The sequence below is a fragment of the Amblyomma mixtum genome, chromosome 2 (genome assembly GCF_055824585.1).
Source record: "Amblyomma mixtum isolate Tamu chromosome 2, ASM5582458v1, whole genome shotgun sequence".
In the NCBI taxonomy this organism is placed as follows: domain Eukaryota; kingdom Metazoa; phylum Arthropoda; class Arachnida; order Ixodida; family Ixodidae; genus Amblyomma; species Amblyomma mixtum.
The window spans coordinates 83,049,767-83,070,827 of record NC_143013.1 but is presented as its reverse complement, the minus strand read 5'-3'; the positions used below and the strand labels follow the sequence as shown (position 1 = coordinate 83,070,827).

Below are 21,061 nucleotides of genomic sequence, written 5' to 3'. Positions count from 1 at the left end.
TCGTTTCCAACAATGACAAAAATAGAAGGTCATCTGAATTACAGTGAGAACCAAAACACCGAACAAAGAGAGGAGATGCTGGGAAGAAGATGGGAGATCCGAGATGATGATGGGAGATGCCGGAAGGATGATGGGAGATGCTATGAGATGCTGGGAGATGCCGAGAAGATGATGGGCAGGCAAGGAAGAAGGTGCACGGTGAAGTCGATAGGATTTAGGACAAACTCAGTTATCAGGAATCTGTGTGTAAGATCGCGCCTCGTACACGACCTCGCTGGCTCTCCCCTTTGTACTTCCCGCGTGGCTCGCGCAGTGCAGCAACAAATGCGGAAGCAATTACCGGCATGGGGAGGACGCCACTTTGGAACGCAGCCGTGACGCCTCGGGCAGAGGGCGCACGTGCGGCGTGGCCTTGCCGTCCCGAAAGGGGTGGTCTCCCTCCCACCCCGACTGATCAAAGGACTGATCCGCTGACTGATAGCGTTGTAGCCATGCGGGGAGGTAAACAAAGGTCTTCCGGTTGGACGCAGCACGAGAGGGTGGCCGCCTTGAGGCAGTTACGCACGTGCATGCACTTAAGATGAAAAGTGCGTTCTTGGGGAAAGGCGAGGGTGTTGCATGGAGAGCGTTTTACGAATGTTTTCTTGATTTGTTTGTTTTATTTATTCGAGCCCTGGTTTCGAGGCTATGCCCAACCCACAGGGCCGTGGCTACTGCGAAATAAAGTAGCGATTGGTTGATCAAAGACTGGGGCGGGTCAAGAGAAATGACCGCCCCAGCGCCTTTGTTTATGTAAGAAATAAAAACGTAAGGAAAAGCCAGGAATGGCAGTCCTAAACAGGCTCCGTGCTTCGCACGTACGGAAAACTTCTAGGCTCTAACCGAGACCGCCGGTCGATGAGTAAGATTTTCCGAAATCGTATCTCTGTGTGAGATAAGTCCCAACCAGGCTCCGTGCTTAGCACGTAAGGAAAACTTCTAGGCTCTAACCGAGACCGCCGGTCGATGAGTAAGATTTTCCCGAAGTTGTATCTCTGTGTGAGATAGTATCTCTGTGTGAGATAAGTGCCTTCTAAGTTACAGTACTTGAACGTCTGTGTGACTTCACGCTTCTGCAACTGAGTTTGCCTTGTACTCTGTAAATATAATTTCCCTTTCGTACCTTCTGCTTCTGGACTCCTGTGCTTCAAAACACCACCGAACAACTCACGTTTGGAGGAGGCTGAACTCCCCCGAAGAAAAGCAAACGAACCTGAAGAAGGAAGAGAATTTACTGGCGCAGTCACGACAGAATTCGGCAATCGTCGACCGTGAGCCGACACCACCATCAAGCCAGCAGCGTCTGGCAACGAGCGTCCGGGAACCCGGGAAGGAGCCGATCTTCAGGTCCAGCCAAGGGAACAAGGTAGTCCAGAGCGCCGACCCTGAGGCGTCCTTCATCCTGCATCTCGGGACGAGGCAGTGGCAACAGAGAGGCAACGGATCCCACTAGGGACACCAGCACGGGTGAGCGGGATTCCTTGCGTACCTCTGAGGTGGTTATGGCTCATGTGTAAACGGGCGTATGGTGTTGACAAGGAGCATGATGGCGAGCTCAGATCGCAGACAGGAAAATGCGAGTGCATTAAAGGGGATGGCTACAGAGGGCTATGATCAGCCAGGCGAAACGTCAGAGGGCGATGATCAGTTAGGCGAAACGTCGCAGCAGGACGCAGCGACATCAGAGCCGATAGCAGAAGCGCTACAAAGGGTAGCTGCAACGGCGGGTTCCGATGCTATGGCAATCCGCCGCATGGAACTGGATTTCGAGCTTGCGAAGCATAAGCTCGAAGTCGAATCTCGAGAGCGCATCGAATTGCAGAAACTTGGGATAGCGATGACAGGTGGCCGGCAGACCCCCTTGATATCGGAATCAGGGGAACAACGGCGAACGGGCCTCGACCCAATCTCCCAATGCGCCAAAGTCCTAAAGGGACTCAAGTTGCCGGGCGACGCGGACGTACCGCTTTGGTTTGACGAGGTGGAAAGAGTTTTCACGACGTACAATGTGCCGGAAAACAGCCGCGTACACTTGATCATGCCGACGCTGAGCGAGCGTGTGCGGTATTTGCTTCGCGGTCTTAAGGACGACGAGTGCAGCGACTACGAGTCAGTGAAGGCGGCCGTATTAAGCGAGCTAAAGCTGACCCCCGTCGAGTACTTGGATCGGTTCGAACGCGCCGCAAAGCGGAAGGAGGAAACTTGGGCCCAATTTGCCTCTCGCGTGAAGACATACTTTCACTATTACCTTCGTTCGAGGGAGGCAGACACTAAGGAAGATGTGGTGGCTCTCGTCGTAGCCGATCGCATGAAAGCTAGCCTAAGCACCGAGGGTCTGGAGTATGTGCGCCTCCGCGAGGGGGAAGAGTGGGCGAAACCGGATGAGTTATCGCAGATGCTTCAGACTTTCGAGCAAGCTAAAGGAAAGGGGCGCGCGGTGCGACCACCGACCGCACACGCGGAGAAAGAAAGGTCCCCATGCCCACCTTCAGGCAGTGACATCAAACGGCAGACACAGTGTTATGTGTGCCGCGCAGAGGGTCACGTCGCTAAACACTGCCCCCGCGCTGCGCAGAACGCGCAGAAAAACGATAAACGCGCCCGGGTTCAGAAAGTAGCCGTCGCCAGCGAGGACGCTGCCGAAACCGCTGAGTCGGGCTACCCACACAGGACGCTGGTTGCAGAAATGAGATCCCCGAGATCGTCAGATGAAGTGCGCAAATCAAAGCTGCAGCGAGTAGAAATCGAATGCGGCGGAGTACCGACAACGGCGATTATAGACACCGGTAGCGAAATAACGGTAGTCCGAGAAAGCTTAATGTCAGACGCGTCTCATGAGCCTTCCGGCAAGATAAAGCTTGTCTCAGCTTTCGGTGAAACAATAGAAGCGAAGCTAGTTACGCTCGCGGTCAGTATGAGGCGGCGCCCCACGCTTGTAGCTCGACCAGAGGCAGTACGTATAGTGTGCGCAATTACGGGCAAGCTCGCGGAGGGAGTGGACTGCTTGCTCGCGCGAGAAGACTGGGAGCTGCTAGAACAGTGCGAACACGGCAACGGAGCGGTCGCCAGGAGCGAGGCACACATTAAATCTGGCCCTACTACGGCATCTTTCACCGTTGGCGGGGAAACTTTGGAGCCGGCCTCAACGACAGGCGCGGTTCACGCGAACGATTCGCAGGCAGGCGAACCGGAGAACAAAGAGTTGGCCGTGACATCAGGCGAGCAACATGAAGAAGGTAGTGGCGGGTGCCCCGCCGAAGTCCGGCGCTCAACGCGTGACGATGAAGACGAGGCCCCAGAGCAGCGCGAGAGCTTCTGTTCGGCCCAGCTGTCAGATGAAAACTTTAAGAAAGCTCGGGATGATGCAAAAATAGTAGAAAGTGAGCAGGCTCATCCCGTGGCGTGCGTTGGTAAAAAGGACGGCTCAGTGCGTATGTGTATAGACTACCGTGCGCTGAACCCGGCTACACGTACTGACGCCTTCCCGATTACACCCCCGCAGGAGTTAATTATGGGGGTCGGCAGCGCGATGTTCATTACTCTCGTAGATTTGAGACGCGGTTATTGGCAGGTACCAGTGGCCCTCGAGAGTCAGCATTTGACTGCCTTCGTAACCCACGAAGGGCAGTACGCTTGGCGCGTCATGCCATTTGGGTTAAAAAATGCCGCTGCAAAATTCCAGCGAATGATGAATACGCTGCTGTCGAGACACCAGAGCTACGCGGCGGCATATCTCGATGATATCGCCATTTTCTCCGCTTCGTGGCATCAGCACCTGAAGCGTTTAAGCATCGTGCTCGGCTTACTACACGAAGCTAAACTGAAGGTAAGCCCCGAGAAGTGCCAGATCGCACAAGCTCAGATCAAGTACTTGGGTCACGTCGTGGGTGGCGGTACACACGGACCGGACCCCGATAAGCTAGCCGCTGTTCGCGACCTTGCGCCGCCTACTACGAAAAAGCAGCTGCGAAGCCTGCTTGGGCTATGCGGGTACTACCGCGAATACGTAGAGAACTACGCTGAGGTCGCTGCACCGCTCACATCCTTGACGAAGCGAGGCGTGCCAAACGCGATTCCTTGGACTCGGGAAGCGCAGGAAGCTTTTACTCAGCTTAAAACGTCGCTTTGCGAAGCTGCAGCGCTAAATACCCCTAATATGCTCAAGCCATACTGGCTGTTCACGGATGCGTCCGCGATCGCGGCCGGAGCTTGCCTGGCCCAGATGGGAGACTCGGGGAGAGAGGAGCCGGTCGCCTTCGCCAGCCACCGGTTCACTACAACCCAAACCCGCTGGTCAACAATCGAGCGCGAGGCATTTGCCATCATTTGGGCGCTCAAGAAATTCGACCATTGGTTGTTCGGAGCACAGGTTAACGTGGTCTCCGACCACAATCCCTTATCCTATCTAACGACGAGCACGCCTCATGGGGCAAAACTGGCAAGGTGGTCGCTGGCCTTTCAGCGCTACAATGTCGTTGTGACACACAGGAAAGGCACCTGTAACGGCAACGCCGACGAGTTGTCTCGCGTCCCTAGCACGAGCTGGGGTAAGGAGCAATGAGCCATGGCCCCTCGGGCTACGTGAATGTTCCCGTTCACCCGCTGCAATTTGTGATGTGATCGGTGATCTGTGGCCAGAACTCTGTGCAAGGATGCTTGCATGCCCCTGACTCTCGTACTGTGACGGATATCGTGTATGCTCTGTGTATGGTCCATGAGTGTTTTTGTGCGGTATCGGCGAGTTGTATCTTTGTGACCCGAGAGCCGTTTTTCAGCATGTCAATTTCTTTCTATGCATATTGTGTTTGTAGACAGCCGCGATCTTTTGTTGATCTTGTCTAAACGAGCGGACTCCCAAGCTCGTTTATCCTCTCAGGGGGGACGTGTAAGATCGCGCCTCGTACACGACCTCGCTGGCTCTCCCCTTTGTACTTGCCGCGTGGCTCGCGCAGTGCAGCAACAAATGCGGAAGCAATTACCGGCATGGGGAGGACGCCACTTTGGAACGCAGCCGTGACGCCTCGGGCAGAGGGCGCACGTGCGGCGTGGCCTTGCCGTCCCGAAAGGGGTGGTCTCCCTCCCACCCCGACTGATCAAAGGACTGATCCGCTGACTGATAGCGTTGTAGCCATGCGGGGAGGTAAACAAAGGTCTTCCGGTTGGACGCAGCACGAGAGGGTGGCCGCCTTGAGGCAGTTACGCACGTGCATGCACTTAAGATGAAAAGTGCGTTCTTGGGGAAAGGCGAGGGTGTTGCATGGAGAGCGTTTTACGAATGTTTTCTTGATTTGTTTGTTTTATTTATTCGAGCCCTGGTTTCGAGGCTATGCCCAACCCACAGGGCCGTGGCTACTGCGAAATAAAGTAGCGATTGGTTGATCAAAGACTGGGGCGGGTCAAGAGAAATGACCGCCCCAGCGCCTTTGTTTATGTAAGAAATAAAAACGGAAGGAAAAGCCAGGAATGGCAGTCCTAAACAGGCTCCGTGCTTCGCACGTACGGAAAACTTCTAGGCTCTAACCGAGACCGCCGGTCGATGAGTAAGATTTTCCGAAATCGTATCTCTGTGTGAGATAAGTCCCAACCAGGCTCCGTGCTTAGCACGTAAGGAAAACTTCTAGGCTCTAACCGAGACCGCCGGTCGATGAGTAAGATTTTCCCGAAGTTGTATCTCTGTGTGAGATAGTATCTCTGTGTGAGATAAGTGCCTTCTAAGTTACAGTACTTGAACGTCTGTGTGACTTCACGCTTCTGCAACTGAGTTTGCCTTGTACTCTGTAAATATAATTTCCCTTTCGTACCTTCTGCTTCTGGACTCCTGTGCTTCAAAACACCACCGAACAACTCACGTTTGGAGGAGGCTGAACTCCCCCGAAGAAAAGCAAACGAACCTGAAGAAGGAAGAGAATTTACTCTGTGCCAGGAAAGAAGTTGGGTAGAGACGCTGTATGACTTCTTCCTAAATCAGTGCACATTATACGGCTGTCCATATTATGATAGAGTGCACGAGAGGAGAGGGGGTGGAGGCCTTATGATGTGGAGAAGTGTCACAACTGTGGCGGATTGGATGAAAATCACATCCATTTTTGCCTTCTTTTCTTGATGACTCTTTTTACCAGAACGTATGCTAATGAAAAATGCAGTCACTGGCCAAGTCGAACTATACAAACAGTACAAACGGAAACGTCAATAACAACTTAGCTGAGTTCGTTAGTGACTGCGTTTTTCCTTCCATTAATACAGTGTCTCACCAGGCGAATTCTTGTGGAACCACTGACTGCTTAAGAGTATGTATTTCCGTTCAAGTATTTTGTGCTTCGATAATTATTTTCCTCCATGGTTTCATTCCTCTTCTTCAAATAAAACTTTGTACCACTTATGTCATCAACAAGTGTTTGTTCTCAAAGCAGTTCACTGTTCTTTTTTATACCGCTTCTACTATTTCTTGCGGATGGGCAGGCTAGAATGCTTTGAGCATGTATAATTTATTTAACGAAAATCGAGCTGCACAAAGAACCGCGCATTCTCTGTACATGAAGACTTTTCATTTGCATGTGTTGCACTGCGCAAATGATGTTCTACACATTAGTTGCTGGAATCTTTCAAGACCCTTCAATTGTACGCTTGTCGAAACAAATATGTTATCCATAGCCGGACATTCTTGACTGTAGCCCCGAACCATGGGCAAATTCGCTTAATCACATCAGCAGAGAACTTCATCGTCACTGCTGTGCTCAGTAGGAACGGCAAAACAATCACACACACACACAACTGAACACATAGGCATAGCATAGTAGACTCACTTGTTAGAACAACTCTGCAAAGCAGCTCAGAATATGAGCACAAATCGAACTTTCTAATGGGAGCTGCGCAATAAGTGCACATTATCACTCTAAGAGAATAATCGTTCACGTCACGATACAGGGTAGGTACGGTGCCTGGATTCCGTTCCTCTTCTTGGCGGTACTGACTACAACTGCCGGGATCGCGGCAGCCTGGCTACCCGAGACCCAGGGCTACCCGCTTTGCCAGACAGTTGAGGAAGCCGAGAGGTTCGGCGCCAACCAAAAGTTCTTCTCGTTCAACAGGTGAGGGACGATCTACTTCTATCTATCTTCTATCTTTCTATCTTCTTTCTATCTTTCTAGCGTTCTATCTTTCTATCAACATACTTCTTTCTCTCTGTACGTTTTCTCCTTCCTTAGCTTTTTAATTTCTAATTTTTCTCGCGTCATTTCTTCTGACAGCAGGTCTTGTGATTGTTTCCAATGTGTACGACACCAGGCTAGATTATTTTCGGAATTTAGTATTCGAAACGTTCAAAACTTTGTCGAAAAAGACTTTGCTCCTTTACTGCAATCACATTTATTCATCTGCAGCTGGGATTGTTTCGCATCTTCATTGTTCTACGTCTCTCAAAGCTGCAGGGCACTCTTGCCCTCACTCCTTCGCAGGTTAGGACTTCGGGGGGCCCTAAGGTTCCCCTCTGCCCAAGATGAAAGCAAACCCTTTGGGCTGAATACTATTGACAAAGGGGGCACCTTCGAAAAGAGCTATCAGCGGAAACCTCCATCATAATACCATAAGGTGGAGCCTGCAGAGTGAAAGAGAGGGCGCGATCAATGCGATAAAGATAAATATAGATAACAAACTTTAATTCCTTGCGGCATTAAGCTTCGAGGATATGCTGCGCCATTGTTATCAATGAAAACTAGTCCGTCAGCCGTTTCGACGCTATTCACGCCCCCTACGTTCGCAAAAAGAGTTATGACAAAGGGGATACTGAATAGAAACGGGCCAGGAGAAAAGATAATATTCCATAAAATCATGTCGGTGAAGGCGTGCAGAGAAAAGTGAGAGCAGTAGAGGAAATAGCAGGGATGGGTGAGGAGTGTATTGATGTGTATGCGTCGAAGAACACGTAGATTGAAGATGGTGAAATATTTTCCCCGAACAGAAAGAGTAGGAAGAGATTCTCTAATGTTGCCTGCCATTGATTGGTGAATGTCTGCTTATCTCTCCTTCAATTAGGATAAAAGAGTCTTCAAAGTCTCGACACGACAAAGAAAACGGCGAGAAGACATCTGTGGAAATGCAGCCCTTGCAGACTAAAGCATGATTGTCGTGATGCCCTGCGGCGTCTTCTACAAGGATAGCCCCTGTTCGGAAGACACAAGTTGCAGCACGTACCACTCCGTCGAGATGACGAGAGAAAAAAAAAAAGATTGGACTCTCTGTTCTTTGCCATTCAACAAAGAGGTCCATGGTACCGTTCTACGTGCGTATCACTAGATTGACATTCACGGCTATCCATCATCCGGGACCATGACCTATGTCAAGACGTCATCAGACTTTCCGCTAGACAGGGCCCAGGAGATGCCTCGCTGAGGAGCGAAGTATGAATTCATTTCTCAGTATGCGGGCGGAAAATCTGTGCCATGACTGAATCCACTTTCGGTTTTATCTAATCACGTCATCAAACACTCTGTGACTGTGGGTATGCAAGTTGCCTCTGACCTCACTAGTGAGCTTACAAGGACAACTCAAGCTCGCTGAATAAATTTTTTACTCAAGTTCATAATGCAGCGCTTATCATCTGGGGCAAATGCATGCAACTTATGACATCAATGTGAAAAATGACGATTTCTCCCCGTTCTGTCCGCGGACTAGAGTTGACCTTAGCTTTGGATGCAGTGGGACGCATTGTGGCCTGGACTGTTGCAATAAATATGAGGCTCAAAGGTCACACGTGTTGTATTTACAGAGCTGACTAGGGCTGCCAACCGCGCACAATTCATAGACATTCATAACACGGAAGTCTTTTAAAGGTTGCACACGAATAAAATTGAAGGCATGGGTGCCATTATTCCGAAACCACCATTCATTGCAACGAAGACTGCGCTGCCGTGTTTAAAGATTTGATGCTTTTCTTTTTTATATTGACATCCTACTCTTTGCAGAACTCATTCGCGAAATGGATCACAATAACCATCACTAATTATTCCCATAATCACTGATGTGAAGCCCACTGCATAACAAATGTTTTTGGACAAGGACAATTAAAGCTTCCATAAATGCGTGGTCTTTCTTGGGTCCTTTGTACATTGTTCAGAAGTAGGTGGACAGTGATGCACTCTCGCAAGCTGGGCAACAAGAGCCCCTAAATTGCAAATTCTTTTGCTTCCTGCACTCAAAGCTAATAATTAAAATATACGGGGGGCGCTCGCCTCATAGTAAATGCTATAAAGTAGGTTCAATCTCTGCAAGAAAATGGCTGAGGCTTAGCTAAGGTTAAGCCTGGATATCTCGAAGCGACAAGCTCTCGCTGCTTTTCAGTCAACTCCCAAGCTACCACTTCTGGATCGGTGTTTCTGCGCCGTCCGACTGTTGCTTCTTCTTCTCCTTCCATGGCGAGTGTCTGCGCCTGTTCTATGGGCAAGTGCGCCTTATATACCCCTGCTTTCAAATGTCCACTGCGCATGGCTGCGGCGAAAGGTCAAACAGCTGCTCGTTCAGCTCTGACGTTTTCATTCTTTCTTCGAAACCGCTCGACGTCTGCCGAAGTACAGTCTTCGCTCACCTGGCCACTCTCAGCTGACACAGCCAAACGCCGCAATTCAGCGTCCTTTTGCCGCCGTTTAGCAAGGCGTGCCTCTCGTGCTTCTGGTGTTTCAGCCGCTTGTCTAGCCTTGCACTTTTCATATGCTCGCTTCTTTTGAGCCAACTCCCTCGCTACCACTTCTGGGTCTTCTTTTCTTCCTTCCATGGCGAATGTCTGTGCCTCTCCTACGGCCGCCGCCACCGCTCACTCTCTCAACGCCTTCCGAAAGAACCTTCTCCTCTAGGGACGGCGGGAGCGTCCGCGTGGCAGCGGCGAGGGGCAAACCGGTGGCGAGGAGGAGAAGTGGAGACGTAGCGCGCGCCGCGGCGGCGCCCAGGGGTGGCTCACGCGAAGCGCGGTGTTGACGAGCCTAGTGAAGCTTTTCGCTTCAAGAACAAAATTGGCTGGGCTTCAGCTCTGGTTAAGCCTGGAGTGGCGCCAGAGCTCCGCCGTGCCACCTGCTTATAGACCAGATTTTTTTACCCTCGCACGCAGGCTGCAGACGCGCGCCTACTCTCGACGCCAGTCGCCATCTGTCGGCGCGCGCGGCCCGAGGGACTGCGGGAGTGCGGGTCGCGCCGGCGCCGCGCATAGAACGCATGTTTACGTGTTCGCTTCTGCCGTTTTGTGCTCCATCAGCTAACGTATGAGGGTGTGTGCTGTGCGTCACTACTCACATTTGCCCTCTTCCAGACAGTGCTGCGGTTATCTAGTGCGCAGTTACTCGTTAACGTGACATCCGAGTGTAGTCGACCAAGTAGTGTACGGACTGGAAACCGGCACTTCTAAGCAGATTTCTGCGCTGTCGTGTCGTTTGTCGTCGCCTTTTACGTGCGATATCATCTATGATAATTTTATGCATCAGAATGTAGATCTATTGATTTGACTCAGTGGAGTAGTAACTGGATAGGCGAGCTGCAGACTGAAGGTTGTCCCGACGGAGCGCGTGTTTTCGATCACCATGTAGTGTTCGGCACCCTTGCGCTGAGCTTGCTCTTGTTCCCATTAAACACATTTCATGCAGAGGATTGTAAGCACGACCGCTACCGATTTCAGCTGCTTTTTCCGCACGCATGTTAGAGGTATCTGGGGAAAGGTTTATCTATAGTATCTTTCTGCTGTTGGTATCTACCTTAGCTTGGTTTGGTTTTACGTCCCAAAGCGACTCAGGCTATGAGGGACGCCGTAGTGAAGGGCTCCGGAAATTTCGACCACCTGGAGTTCTTTAACGTGCACTGACATCGCACAGTACACGGGCCTCTAGAATTTCGCCTCCTTCGAAATTCGGCCTCCGCGGCCGGGATCGAACCCGCGTCTTTTGGGCCAGAGCAGAGAGCCGTAACCACTGAGCCACCGCAGCGGTGCGGTATCTACATTATTCATAGGAAAATATGCGCGATTTCATTACATTTTCCACACTTAGCCAAACGCCTACGCAACGCTCTCACACGCGGCGAGAGCTCCTGAATAAAATAACGCGACTTCGGACCTCAGAATTAGTGAAAGCTGGATTAGCTGCTCATATCTATTCAAGCTTTTATAAATTAAGCGGAAGTACGTTTTTATGCACCAGGTTGCATAAACCATGACAAAATTTGTTTTCTGTTGGCGCTGCGACTCAGTTGAGCTCACAGCGGTAATTTGTTGATAAACTGGCGCGGCGACAAGAAAGCCGTTTGTGGAAGGGGGGGGGGGGGGGGCTTTATGGCCGGCAGGAAGGAATAAGAGTGCATGGGAATTGGAACTGCATACTAGCCACACACCTAATTCTTGATATTGAATAAAAAGTTTCTTTGCGGTGGAGCACCAAGACGGAATTCGATTAAGCACGAGCGCGTTCTAAGCGCCGGCACAATTAACTTGAATGTCAAACTAAATGTCATTAAAACGCGTCAATGTTATCGCTTTGATAACGTAAATACTTCCTGCAACACAGCCACGCAGCGGAAGTATGCTCGACAATGTTTTTTTAGCGCCCGAAGCGCGGCTATATGCAGGCGCGGCCGCGGAACTGCCGCAGCCCCGCAGTCCCCAACGAAACGCCCGCACCGCGGCGCGCCAGTCGGTGCAAAATGGCCGCGCCCAGGAGAGGCTCAAAAATCTGGTCTATACAGCTGCGATACCTCTCCCCTTCTCCACTCCCCACACCTCCCCACTCGACACGGCGCATGCGCACAGCTGTTGCAGCTCGGTTTCGCCGGCGCGCCACGCCGCTGGCGGAAAGGCTGCTCCGCACCAAGTGACCGACCGGCTCTAAAGCCCCTCAATGAAACAAAAGTAGCGAAAAGCTTTGAACTTTCCGACACTCCTCTCCTGGCGCGCCGCAGGAGAATCGAGCCTCCCATTGGCCGAGGCGCCGTAGTCACGTGCTAGCGCGCGCTTTTTGGCTCCGCAGCAGACGCCGGCGCCATTGCCGGGGCTGGGAGTCGCGCTTCGTTCTCTGGGGTCGTTTTTCAGTTGTCAGTCATGTTTTTTTTTTTTTCAGATTATTTGGTGTAAAGCGCCAGCGGCTGCAGTCTTTCTTCTCACTAAATGCCGTTTGGCATGATTTTAAACAGGCTCGTTCGCTAGCGGGTACGAAAGCCGTGCTGAAGTGCAGGTTTAATGTTGCTCGCATTGCGCGGCGTGTTGGCTTGATTACAGTCGGGCTCGTTCGCAGGCTCGTTCACATGTTGTTTGAGCCCCGCCGTTTACGTTGCTCGCTATGCAGGTCTAGGCTTGATGCTGCGCGCATTGCTTGCCGTATTTGTGTTGCTGCACCTGGACTCCTGGGCTCACGAACTCGATACTAAAGGGGCGGTACTCGCTGTTTGAGCCTACGCTACTCATGCTGCTCGCGGTGCAGGTTTAGCTTTCATGTTGAACGCATCGCTAGACGTATTTGTTTTGTTACAGTTGCACTCCTTCGCTCACGAACTCGACACCAAAGGTGTGATACTTGCTGTTGAAGCTCCTGCTGCTCATGCTGCTTGCGATTAAGGTCTAGCTTTCATGTTGCACGCAGTGCTGAACGTATTTTTCAAGCAGGGTTCTAAACCGAAATCGGGCGTTACTGTGCCTAGGCACATTAACGCACCTGTCGCTTGAATACTCGATATCTGCATAGATAATACTTGAGAATGCAAGCAAGGACCTCTGTAAAACATAGTTTCAGACATTTTGGGTTTAGGCCGTCGTCGCTGCCGCGAATTCCTGCGTAAATCACGCTGCGTGGAGCTATGTAACGTGGATAGGTGGTCTCAAATGAATCACTAACGCAGGGGCGCGCGCAATGATCCAGACCATTTCCAAAGTTCGACATTGGAAAAGCTCCTCATGGCCTTTAATGCGGAGTGGTGACGTGTTAACACTTGTGTATTCTTTCTTCAGTTATGAAAGGTCACGCTCTGTATTTTTTTTCGTGCCTTGTATCTCCCACGCCACAATCTCAATGCGGCCCAATCTGAGGCTGAAAATGCAACAAAAATAATGCGGGCGCGCGGTCCGCTGCGCGCCAAAGCGCGAGCGACGAGAAAGCCACTCGTCGAGAGATGGTAGTCACTCCAGTGCCGCGAACCCTCTCGCGCGGGCCACTTCCAACGTGTGCTCCGCAGTCAGCGCGATCGAAGAACAAAAAGTTTCTGTAAAGCAGTGCAGCGTTGGTCTGGGCAGTTATTACAGTAACTGATTTTTCAATCTCTCATTTCATGATGTCATTTTGACCGAAGCCAAGGCAGAAAATGCAACACAAAGTTCATTTGGGCGCGCGGTCTGCCGGGCGCCAAAAGGCGACGGTTGGGAGCGTCTGCTAGCTGCTCCCGGCCTAGGTGCCGCCACCGTCGGCGCCCGGGAGAAGCCGAGAGAAGGAGCGCCGGCATAGGAGGAGGAGGGAGGAGATGTCGCTACTTTTAGTATTTAGGGGCTTTAACCGGCTCAAGGCCACGGCGCCGCTACGGAGCTCAAGGGGTACCACGCTGAAGACTCGAAGAGCTGTGTGCGTAGTGTAGCTCTCGCTACAAAAAAAAAAGTTTTCTCTCTAGGTCATATGGTTTATAGGTTGCTACATTGAGGGTACAAGACTGCGCAGCAGGTAAGATGCAAACGCGAGAACTAAATTTCGGCCAACGTTAGTAGCAGTTGCTCAAGCATGGTCGTGTTGAATCTTTCGACGTCATCCCCAGTGATGGCAGAGCCGAATTCCTGTTCTTTGTGTTTGTTGTGCAATTATGTCACTCCGCCTCATTACTTAAATACTTTGAATGGTGTAGTATGCATACTTGCATAATGTAATTTACAGTAGTATGGTGTATAGTACGCATACATATGCATATTAATGGTGTAGACAGCTACTAGCTTCTAACCAAAGCGCTTTGCATGCCTCCTCTCCACAGTGCTAAGTCACATGTCCTAGACCAACGCCAAATCGCCTTCGCTGGACAAACGTATTGATGGTGCTTCCCCGTAGCATAAGAACAGGGACCCGCCATAGAGTCTGAAAAGTGTGAAGCCTGCAAATATGAAAGGTATGTGTTTGCTGTTCTCTCTCCTCACAAGCTAAGGAACAGAGGTGGCACTAACACGTGGGAATAGCGAAAATATGAGCGTAAGACACACTGCATGAGTTACAAGTTCCTATCCACTAGCGCGCACCTGCAATGTAATTGCATCCAGAGGTACTGCTACCACTTTGCGCTGTACGCATGCTGGACGTGGAGAATTAAAAACTGTTCTTGGTTAACCACGCACTCCTGCGGTTCTCATCAGTAGCTCGTCAAAGTGTAAGAGAGAGCACAGCCAGCCGACCACGTGTTACACGCACGCAAGAGAAACCAAGGTAATCTCACAACGGGCATTGGTCGATCTGCAGGCTGCTTTCCTACCTTTCTTTCGCACTTGCAGGAACTGTACTGCGGAGCAACAGCCGTGAATATTTTGAAGGTGCGTCCCAGAGCGGGGAGTAAAGAGGAGGCTAATGAACTATTTACGCACTTTTAGTAGCTAGCCCCTCCTGTTTACAACGTCACTTCGCGAGCCCGCTTGCTTATGCGGCGTTGTTTCCTTCCTAGCTCAGTCCTTCTCGTCACGTTGCACTACACAGAAGCCGAAACGAGCCGACTCACACTAGCGGTGTGGCTGGATTCATAGGCACCTGTCTCCACTTCCAAAAAATACGTATTTTCTCACTTTTTTGACGTCCAAGGAACACTTTTTTGGAGCCTTTTCTCTCAACTTAACACCTAATGATCGTCGTAAATGTAGGACGCTCCGTGCTATTTTCGGAGCAGCAAGAAGTGTTTCAACGAGCCGCCTTACCGAGAGGTGAAAAAATGGCGGCGCCAGCTTTACCATCATTATCAGTCCCTTTTCCCCTACCTCTACTACCCCCCCCCCCCCCCTCACAACATTTCATCAGCCTGGTTAGGTTCACGGGGCTACAAAAGCCTCTATCCAGAGGCTCACAAGGCGTCAGCGACCGCGGATAAAAGCACTGCAAAAGGGCCAGAATAAACGTTTTAAGCCATAAAAATCTCTCCCTTCCTTCTTTGCATTAATTGTCAGGTCGCCTCGTTCAGATCTAGCAGCGGCTGCCCTGTCTTCAGGATTTTCCTAATCTCTGCATTACTTCATGTAATTCTCTCCCTGTCCTACAAAGTCTCCTTGCTGTGTACTTGCCGTTCTCTAATAGACTACCGGCTATCTACTCGGCTCATTACATCTCCTGCGAAGACCACTACTTCCCCTTATCTGCAGGAACAATGTCTTCAACTGATGTTGAGGCACAACCGAACCACTGTTGCGGACGCCCGGAGTCCGGAACATTCTGGATGTGCTAGACCTTCAAGACGAGACCGCGACCAAGGTAAACTACTCTTAGACATCTGCAGACGGGCAGATGTCTAAACGTGAGGCTGAGTGAACACGCATCTTCGCTTCGTCAGCAAACTGATGAGCACTTGCCAAAGCATTGCAAGAGCTGCCCAGGTTGCTTTCCCTCTTTGAACCGCACGAAGATTTTAGGAAGGGGTAAAGATCAATTGGCGAGGAAAATCCTGGAAGCTCATGAAATATCACAACGCGGTAATGACACGTGCATTAGCACACCATCTATTTATCTAATGGAAAAAGAAAGACTTTCTAAGACGCAGTTAATGTTTGTAAACAGTTTCATGACCGGTGGCTATTCCACGCCTTTTCATTTCTTTTTCTTTTTCTTTTACCGGTTTTTTCTAGTTTATCACAGTTTTGTCATTCTTTCAAGTTTGCGCATGCGTGTCTTTGCTCGATTTCATTCAGTTGTAAGTTGTAGCCCCGTCCTGTCCTCATCTTTCTGTGTCCTGTTTTAAACGCTACGTTTGTTCGTTCAAACTACTAAAAAACCTAAAAACTACGAGACAAAGACACTGAGCGTATGGCCTCTTATATCTGTTCCACTATCTCATAAAGCTTTCTTGACGTCTTCTTTGTCTCTCTTTCTCTTTTTTTTTCCTTTGTCGCATACTGATTTCGCCGAGATAACTTTTCCCACAGGCCAGCGCCAACTCGTGCGCTTGGCGAGACTGCAAGCCAAAGGGCAGGACACACCGGATACCAGTTAACGAAGTATCCTTTCAAGTATACTTCTATAAAATGAAACTCAGCTACTCCTTCACGTACGGAACGACCCTTTGCACCAGAAGGTCCCTCGTGTAGTGTTACAAGGCCTAAACTAGAAACACGGCCTAAACGTAATCTAGCACAAGTACAGAAATACTCAGCGTATACGAGAGACATACCGAAGTGCCGACACTGTACACACGCATTGCATATTCCTCTATGAAAAGACCACTCGAGCGCCCCTCTAGCGAAACCTCGGCAGCAGCGGAGACGCATTAGCAATGAGAGATCGATCAGGCTAATCCAGGCCAGACTCGTTTGCCGCCCAGGCAGCCAAGACGACACGACGGCACTCGAAAAGCGATCTTCGCCACGGTATATGACATCCCGTGCAGCGCGCTTCTCGTCGGGAAAATTTCTTCGGCTTATTACGCGTGACGAGCGTAGTGATTTGTTGCTGCTAGGGTCTCGAAGAATCCGATACTTGCGTACGGAGCGCCAGTACCGGCAAGCCGTCGCATTTCGAAACTCTTTTTCATTTTTTTTTACACGTCGCCTCCCGGCTGGGCAAGAGTTCCGTCGTCGAGAGCCAATTAATAACAGAGATGTACGGCGATCGACCTGAGTATTAACGTGCCGATATTTCACGCCGGGGTATTTACTTTTATAAAAGTGATTTAATTAATGCGTATGCTTTATTCTAAAGTAAAATTCTTCGGATGTTTCATAAGTCACGTCTTTTTTCTTGTTTCATCTTTTAGAGCTCGAAAGATGTACAGCCTCGGTATATCTCCTTAACGTCAGGCATTATGTCAAACGCGCATAACCTGAACGCATTTTATTGGTTTCCTATACAGCCTTAGTCTCGCTAATCAGAAATATAATGTCTTAAAAGGCCTTTAAGTTGAAGTACCATTTTTGTTTCGTGAATATTATTTCCCGCAGGGAGTGTTGGCCATGGGTCGGATCGACGCCGTAAAAAATATAGTACTAAGGTCCCGTTCTGCCTGAAGACGATAAGAAGCGACGGACTGTCTTGTTCTTTGGTGCGAAGCAAACGCTATGAACCATGACGTGGCCGTGTCTCGAAAATCAATGTCCATAATCGATCACGACATCTACTAATTCTCGTAAACTTCTTCCCTGTCGAAGCAACTTTCGTGAACTCTGTGCTCGAACGCCGGTATGTTCGTGTTCAGTAGTCAGAGCTACAGAGTTCTCAGTATAGTCCAGAAGAAAGATGGCGCCACCGTCCATGCGAGCTACTAGGGCAAGGCGCGCAGCTGCTTCGCATGTGCGAGTGAAAGAAGCCCGTACTCGGTGACTCCTAGAAACGCTGGCTATCCTCTTTCCTGAAACGCTAAAGATTTATTTGCTTCATCCCCTTAAAGAACAACTGTACAATGTGTAATTAAACCACCTTACTCAATTATTGGCGGTTTGGTTTTAGATTAGGCTAGATTTTGTTCAAAATAAATATATCTTAATAGAGTAGTTGGTACTCAAAGTTGTCTCTAAGTTTACACTAGGGCACGCTGTGCGTGCTCACGGACTTAAGAAAAGGTATCTAGGGCCGTATTCTATAAGCTGTCCTTTTTCCTTAGTCCATTTTGCTTTCATTCGATCCTCTGTCATTGGTCACTCAGATATACCCGCGGCTTTCAAGCGTATGTGGTAAGCGACCCGACCATTGGGGAACTGGCGACCGGACCTCCCCATTGGCTGAAATTGGATGCAATATGCAGCCAATGATCAGGTCCGGTCGCCAATCACCCAATGGCTGGGTCGCTTGCCACAGACGCTTGAAAGCCGTGGGTGTATCTGCGTCACCACAGGCAGAAGACTGAATAGCGTTAAATGGACAACGGAGAATGCACAGCTTATATAATACTGCCCTAGATAAAACATTTATAAATTCCGCGTTAACGCCACCCACAATAAGCCGATCGAGGCAAGCTATACCTAGACAGGGCAAGACAAATCCGAAAACAAAGTATCGACGCAGCCAGTATGTTGAGCATATATTAATAAGTACGTGACATGACGTCATAAGCGCAAGAAAGTCCACAGATGTAACTTCAACTTCACCTTTCTCTGCAATTATTTGGAGGTGAAGAGTAGGACTTCATAACTCATTAAGAAGGTTTCATATCTGAGATTTGTAGATAGACTTTTTTTTCTTTAATATGAACTTTTAAACTTCAGTCTGCTAAGCAAATACACAATCCTTAAAACACCACAATGCCGTAACTTCTGCGAGGGTTGTGGTATGAATGCAAATACGAACCCCGCTGATCTTCTTAAGCAGCTTTACTTATGTTTCCGTATTTCATAAGTACCAAGCTTAAACCCTAGCGGTGTTAAAGTGGCCTTCCAATAACTGTGGCACGCACTCTACACCGGTGAAGCGGAAAACTAAATTAACTAAACTGAACTAAACTGAAGCCTCACATTAGGTGACAAACTAGACTTATCTGGCGTTGTTGTTCTTATAGTTGTGTCTTCAAATTTTGTTCTAATTATTTCGCTGCGCTACATGCCACAATGTTGCCTTTAGGGTGTGCTAGCACGTCGTAAAAGAGTTCCATGGTGGTTCTGCGAAGAAGTACGTTCGAGGGCAAAAGAAATGTATACGACGGAATATGGGCTAAAATGAGCGGTAATTTTGCGTCACGACCACGCCTGGGATTGAGACAGCATAAGGGAGGACCATTTTTATCGACATGAATGTCGTCATTAGCGTCCATCGCAGTTCCGCTTATCGAAAACGGCAAAAACTTGATGTTGTAATACAGTACAAGTTTACTTGGTGTACGGCACTTTTGCTCCTGACCCTACACCCTCATATGTTGCATGGTACCAGTTGATATCCCCTCTGGAGATCTTGTAGAAGGAAATTGGGTTGATGATAATTGTTGGAGGATGCTTGACGTCTTGCAGATTCGAATTGCTCAATCACAATGCAAGAGGACACTTCTGGAGAGGTTAACTTTTTATAACAATTAAAAGCACAAAGGAAGATGCAAGCAAGGAGAAAACATATTTACACTTGACTGGCTCGTAGTTCTACGTGACGAAACCAGCCAAGTGTAAATATGTCTGAAAGCATGCAAGCCGCACTAGCGGCGAAGGAGCACAGTGTAGAAACTTTTGAACTTGAAAAGTTGAATCTCACAGTCGAATTGGACAGAGGTCGGGCGTGAGGATGGGCGAGTATGCAAAAGAGCTGAAAGCAGTGCTGGCCCCAATGCCAGAAAAAGATCCTATGGTGCTCGCATGGTTCAAAAGTGTAGACACACTGATGGAGACCCTGAAGGTTCCGGACGAAATTCGCGGAGCTATTTTATTGCCATTTCTAAACGAAAGAATGAGGGCATTTGTGGCTAGTGAGTCCGAAGGAACGGTGATGTCCTACCCGGATTTGAAGGAGAGAGCTTTGAAAGAACTCAAAATGACTCCTAACGAATATAAGCGGTTGTTCCTGGCAGTTCATAAGGAGCAAGGGCACTCGTGGCATCATCATCAGCAGCAGCCTGACTACACCCACTGCAGGGCAAAGGCCTCTCCCATGGCGACAAAGGTAGAGACAATGTTTATGTACTACATGAAAAGTCGAGAAGTGGAAAGCTTGGAGAATTTGAGGGATCTGATAATTTCAGATCGTTTGAAACAAATTCTGTCGGACGAGGTCCGTACCTACGTCATGCAGAACGAGATCAAGAGGGTATATCAACTGTACCCGTCAAACAACAAAATATTGAGCAACAATTCTGTAAGCAGTCAAGCATACGTGCTAGAGTAGTGAAGTGTTCTCCCCTAAAATACAGTTCAGATAGAAATACGCAGCGACCATCTTTTCTTTTTTTTTTTACTACCAATTTTTCCGGAAGTTACTTTCCTTACATCACTGCTAAGTTCTCAAACACGACGTATATGTCCGAGAAAAATAACGCAACCTATGTGGAACGTAAATATTCGTTAGATTCAAGAATTCCACCATCCCTCCTCATTTCATAATTGGAAAATGTAAAGGTGGGCAGTCTTGGTTTTCGGGTCGCTTTGTCACAAGTAATATGCGAATTTTCTCCGCAACACGCAGTGGGACCTGGTATGTTCTCGCGGTCATCTCGCGAGCCTGGTGTGCTCTGTTGGCCCCGCGGGGAGTTTCATCGGAACTGCCTTGATTAGAGCAATGGCTGAAAGGTAAGCTTTTCCGGGCGCACAACGGTCGGTACTCGCTATTTTCATGTTCAGCGCTGTTCGTTGGTTGCTCTTTGCCCTCATTTCGTTCATTTGCTTGCTTGGAGTTTCCTCTTTTTTTTTATGGAGTCACATCTTATTGCCAGACCATCCCCAGGTCTGTTGGATGTCGTACGCATGAAATGATGCCATTAGTAGCGAGGGCATATGATCCACAAACACATCCTCTTGTCACACACTTTCTTCCACATCATCTCACACATTCAGGTGATGCTCTAACGCAATGTTGTTGATGATGATGATTACGTTGTTGTTTATTTGGGGGGGGGGGGGGAGAGAGGGGAGGGGGGGCGCAAGGTCATCTGTGGAATAATGGCGGCGTGGCACATGTTTTTTCGTCTACTCAAAGTGCGGTGAAAAACGCCAAAGAAGCTCAGCACCAGGCCAGGAGTCTGCCCGAGTCGATTGCAAGACAGAAGCTTCTTCCAGTCGTTCCTGTCTTGAGCGAGCAGAGGCCCAATTTTTTCTTGCGATCGTCATACTTTACCCCTTCATCAGTTTTCAACCCGATATCACTGCACTTTTAATCACAGTAAAAAGAGTCGCTGAACAACAGGCACCTACACAAGGACGAATTCAAAATGTTAT

At 49.3% G+C, this 21,061-nt stretch overlaps 3 protein-coding genes across 3 annotated transcripts in view; all 3 read left to right on the top strand.

The window, feature by feature from the left end:
* The window catches only part of LOC149359958 (carcinine transporter-like), a 38,483-nt gene extending 29,703 nt beyond the window's left edge, over window positions 1–8,780 (top strand). Inside the window, exons 9-10 of the mRNA XM_089572061.1 lie at window positions 6,964–7,127; window positions 8,071–8,780. Of these exons, the coding sequence (XP_089428187.1) occupies window positions 6,964–7,127; window positions 8,071–8,158 (252 nt within the window). The 3' untranslated portion in view covers window positions 8,159–8,780. The remainder of the gene's footprint in view (window positions 1–6,963; window positions 7,128–8,070) is intronic.
* LOC149359959 (uncharacterized) lies at window positions 758–5,019 on the top strand. The gene has a single exon (XM_089572057.1). The coding sequence runs from the start codon at window positions 1,565–1,567 to the stop codon at window positions 4,598–4,600; it is 3,036 nt and encodes a 1,011-aa protein (XP_089428183.1). The 5' UTR covers window positions 758–1,564; the 3' UTR covers window positions 4,601–5,019.
* Window positions 8,781–20,310: 11,530 nt separating the features above from the next.
* LOC149359957 (carcinine transporter-like) overlaps window positions 20,311–21,061 on the top strand; it is a 28,559-nt gene continuing 27,808 nt past the window's right edge. Inside the window, exon 1 of the mRNA XM_089572060.1 lies at window positions 20,311–20,416. The gene's annotated coding sequence lies outside the window, so the exon portion shown is untranslated. The remainder of the gene's footprint in view (window positions 20,417–21,061) is intronic.

Excerpts from the sequence above, each read along its gene's own strand:
- LOC149359959 (XM_089572057.1), top strand. The coding sequence starts at position 1,565 with ATGGTGTTGACAAGGAGCATGATGGCGAGCTCAGATCGCAGACAGGAA.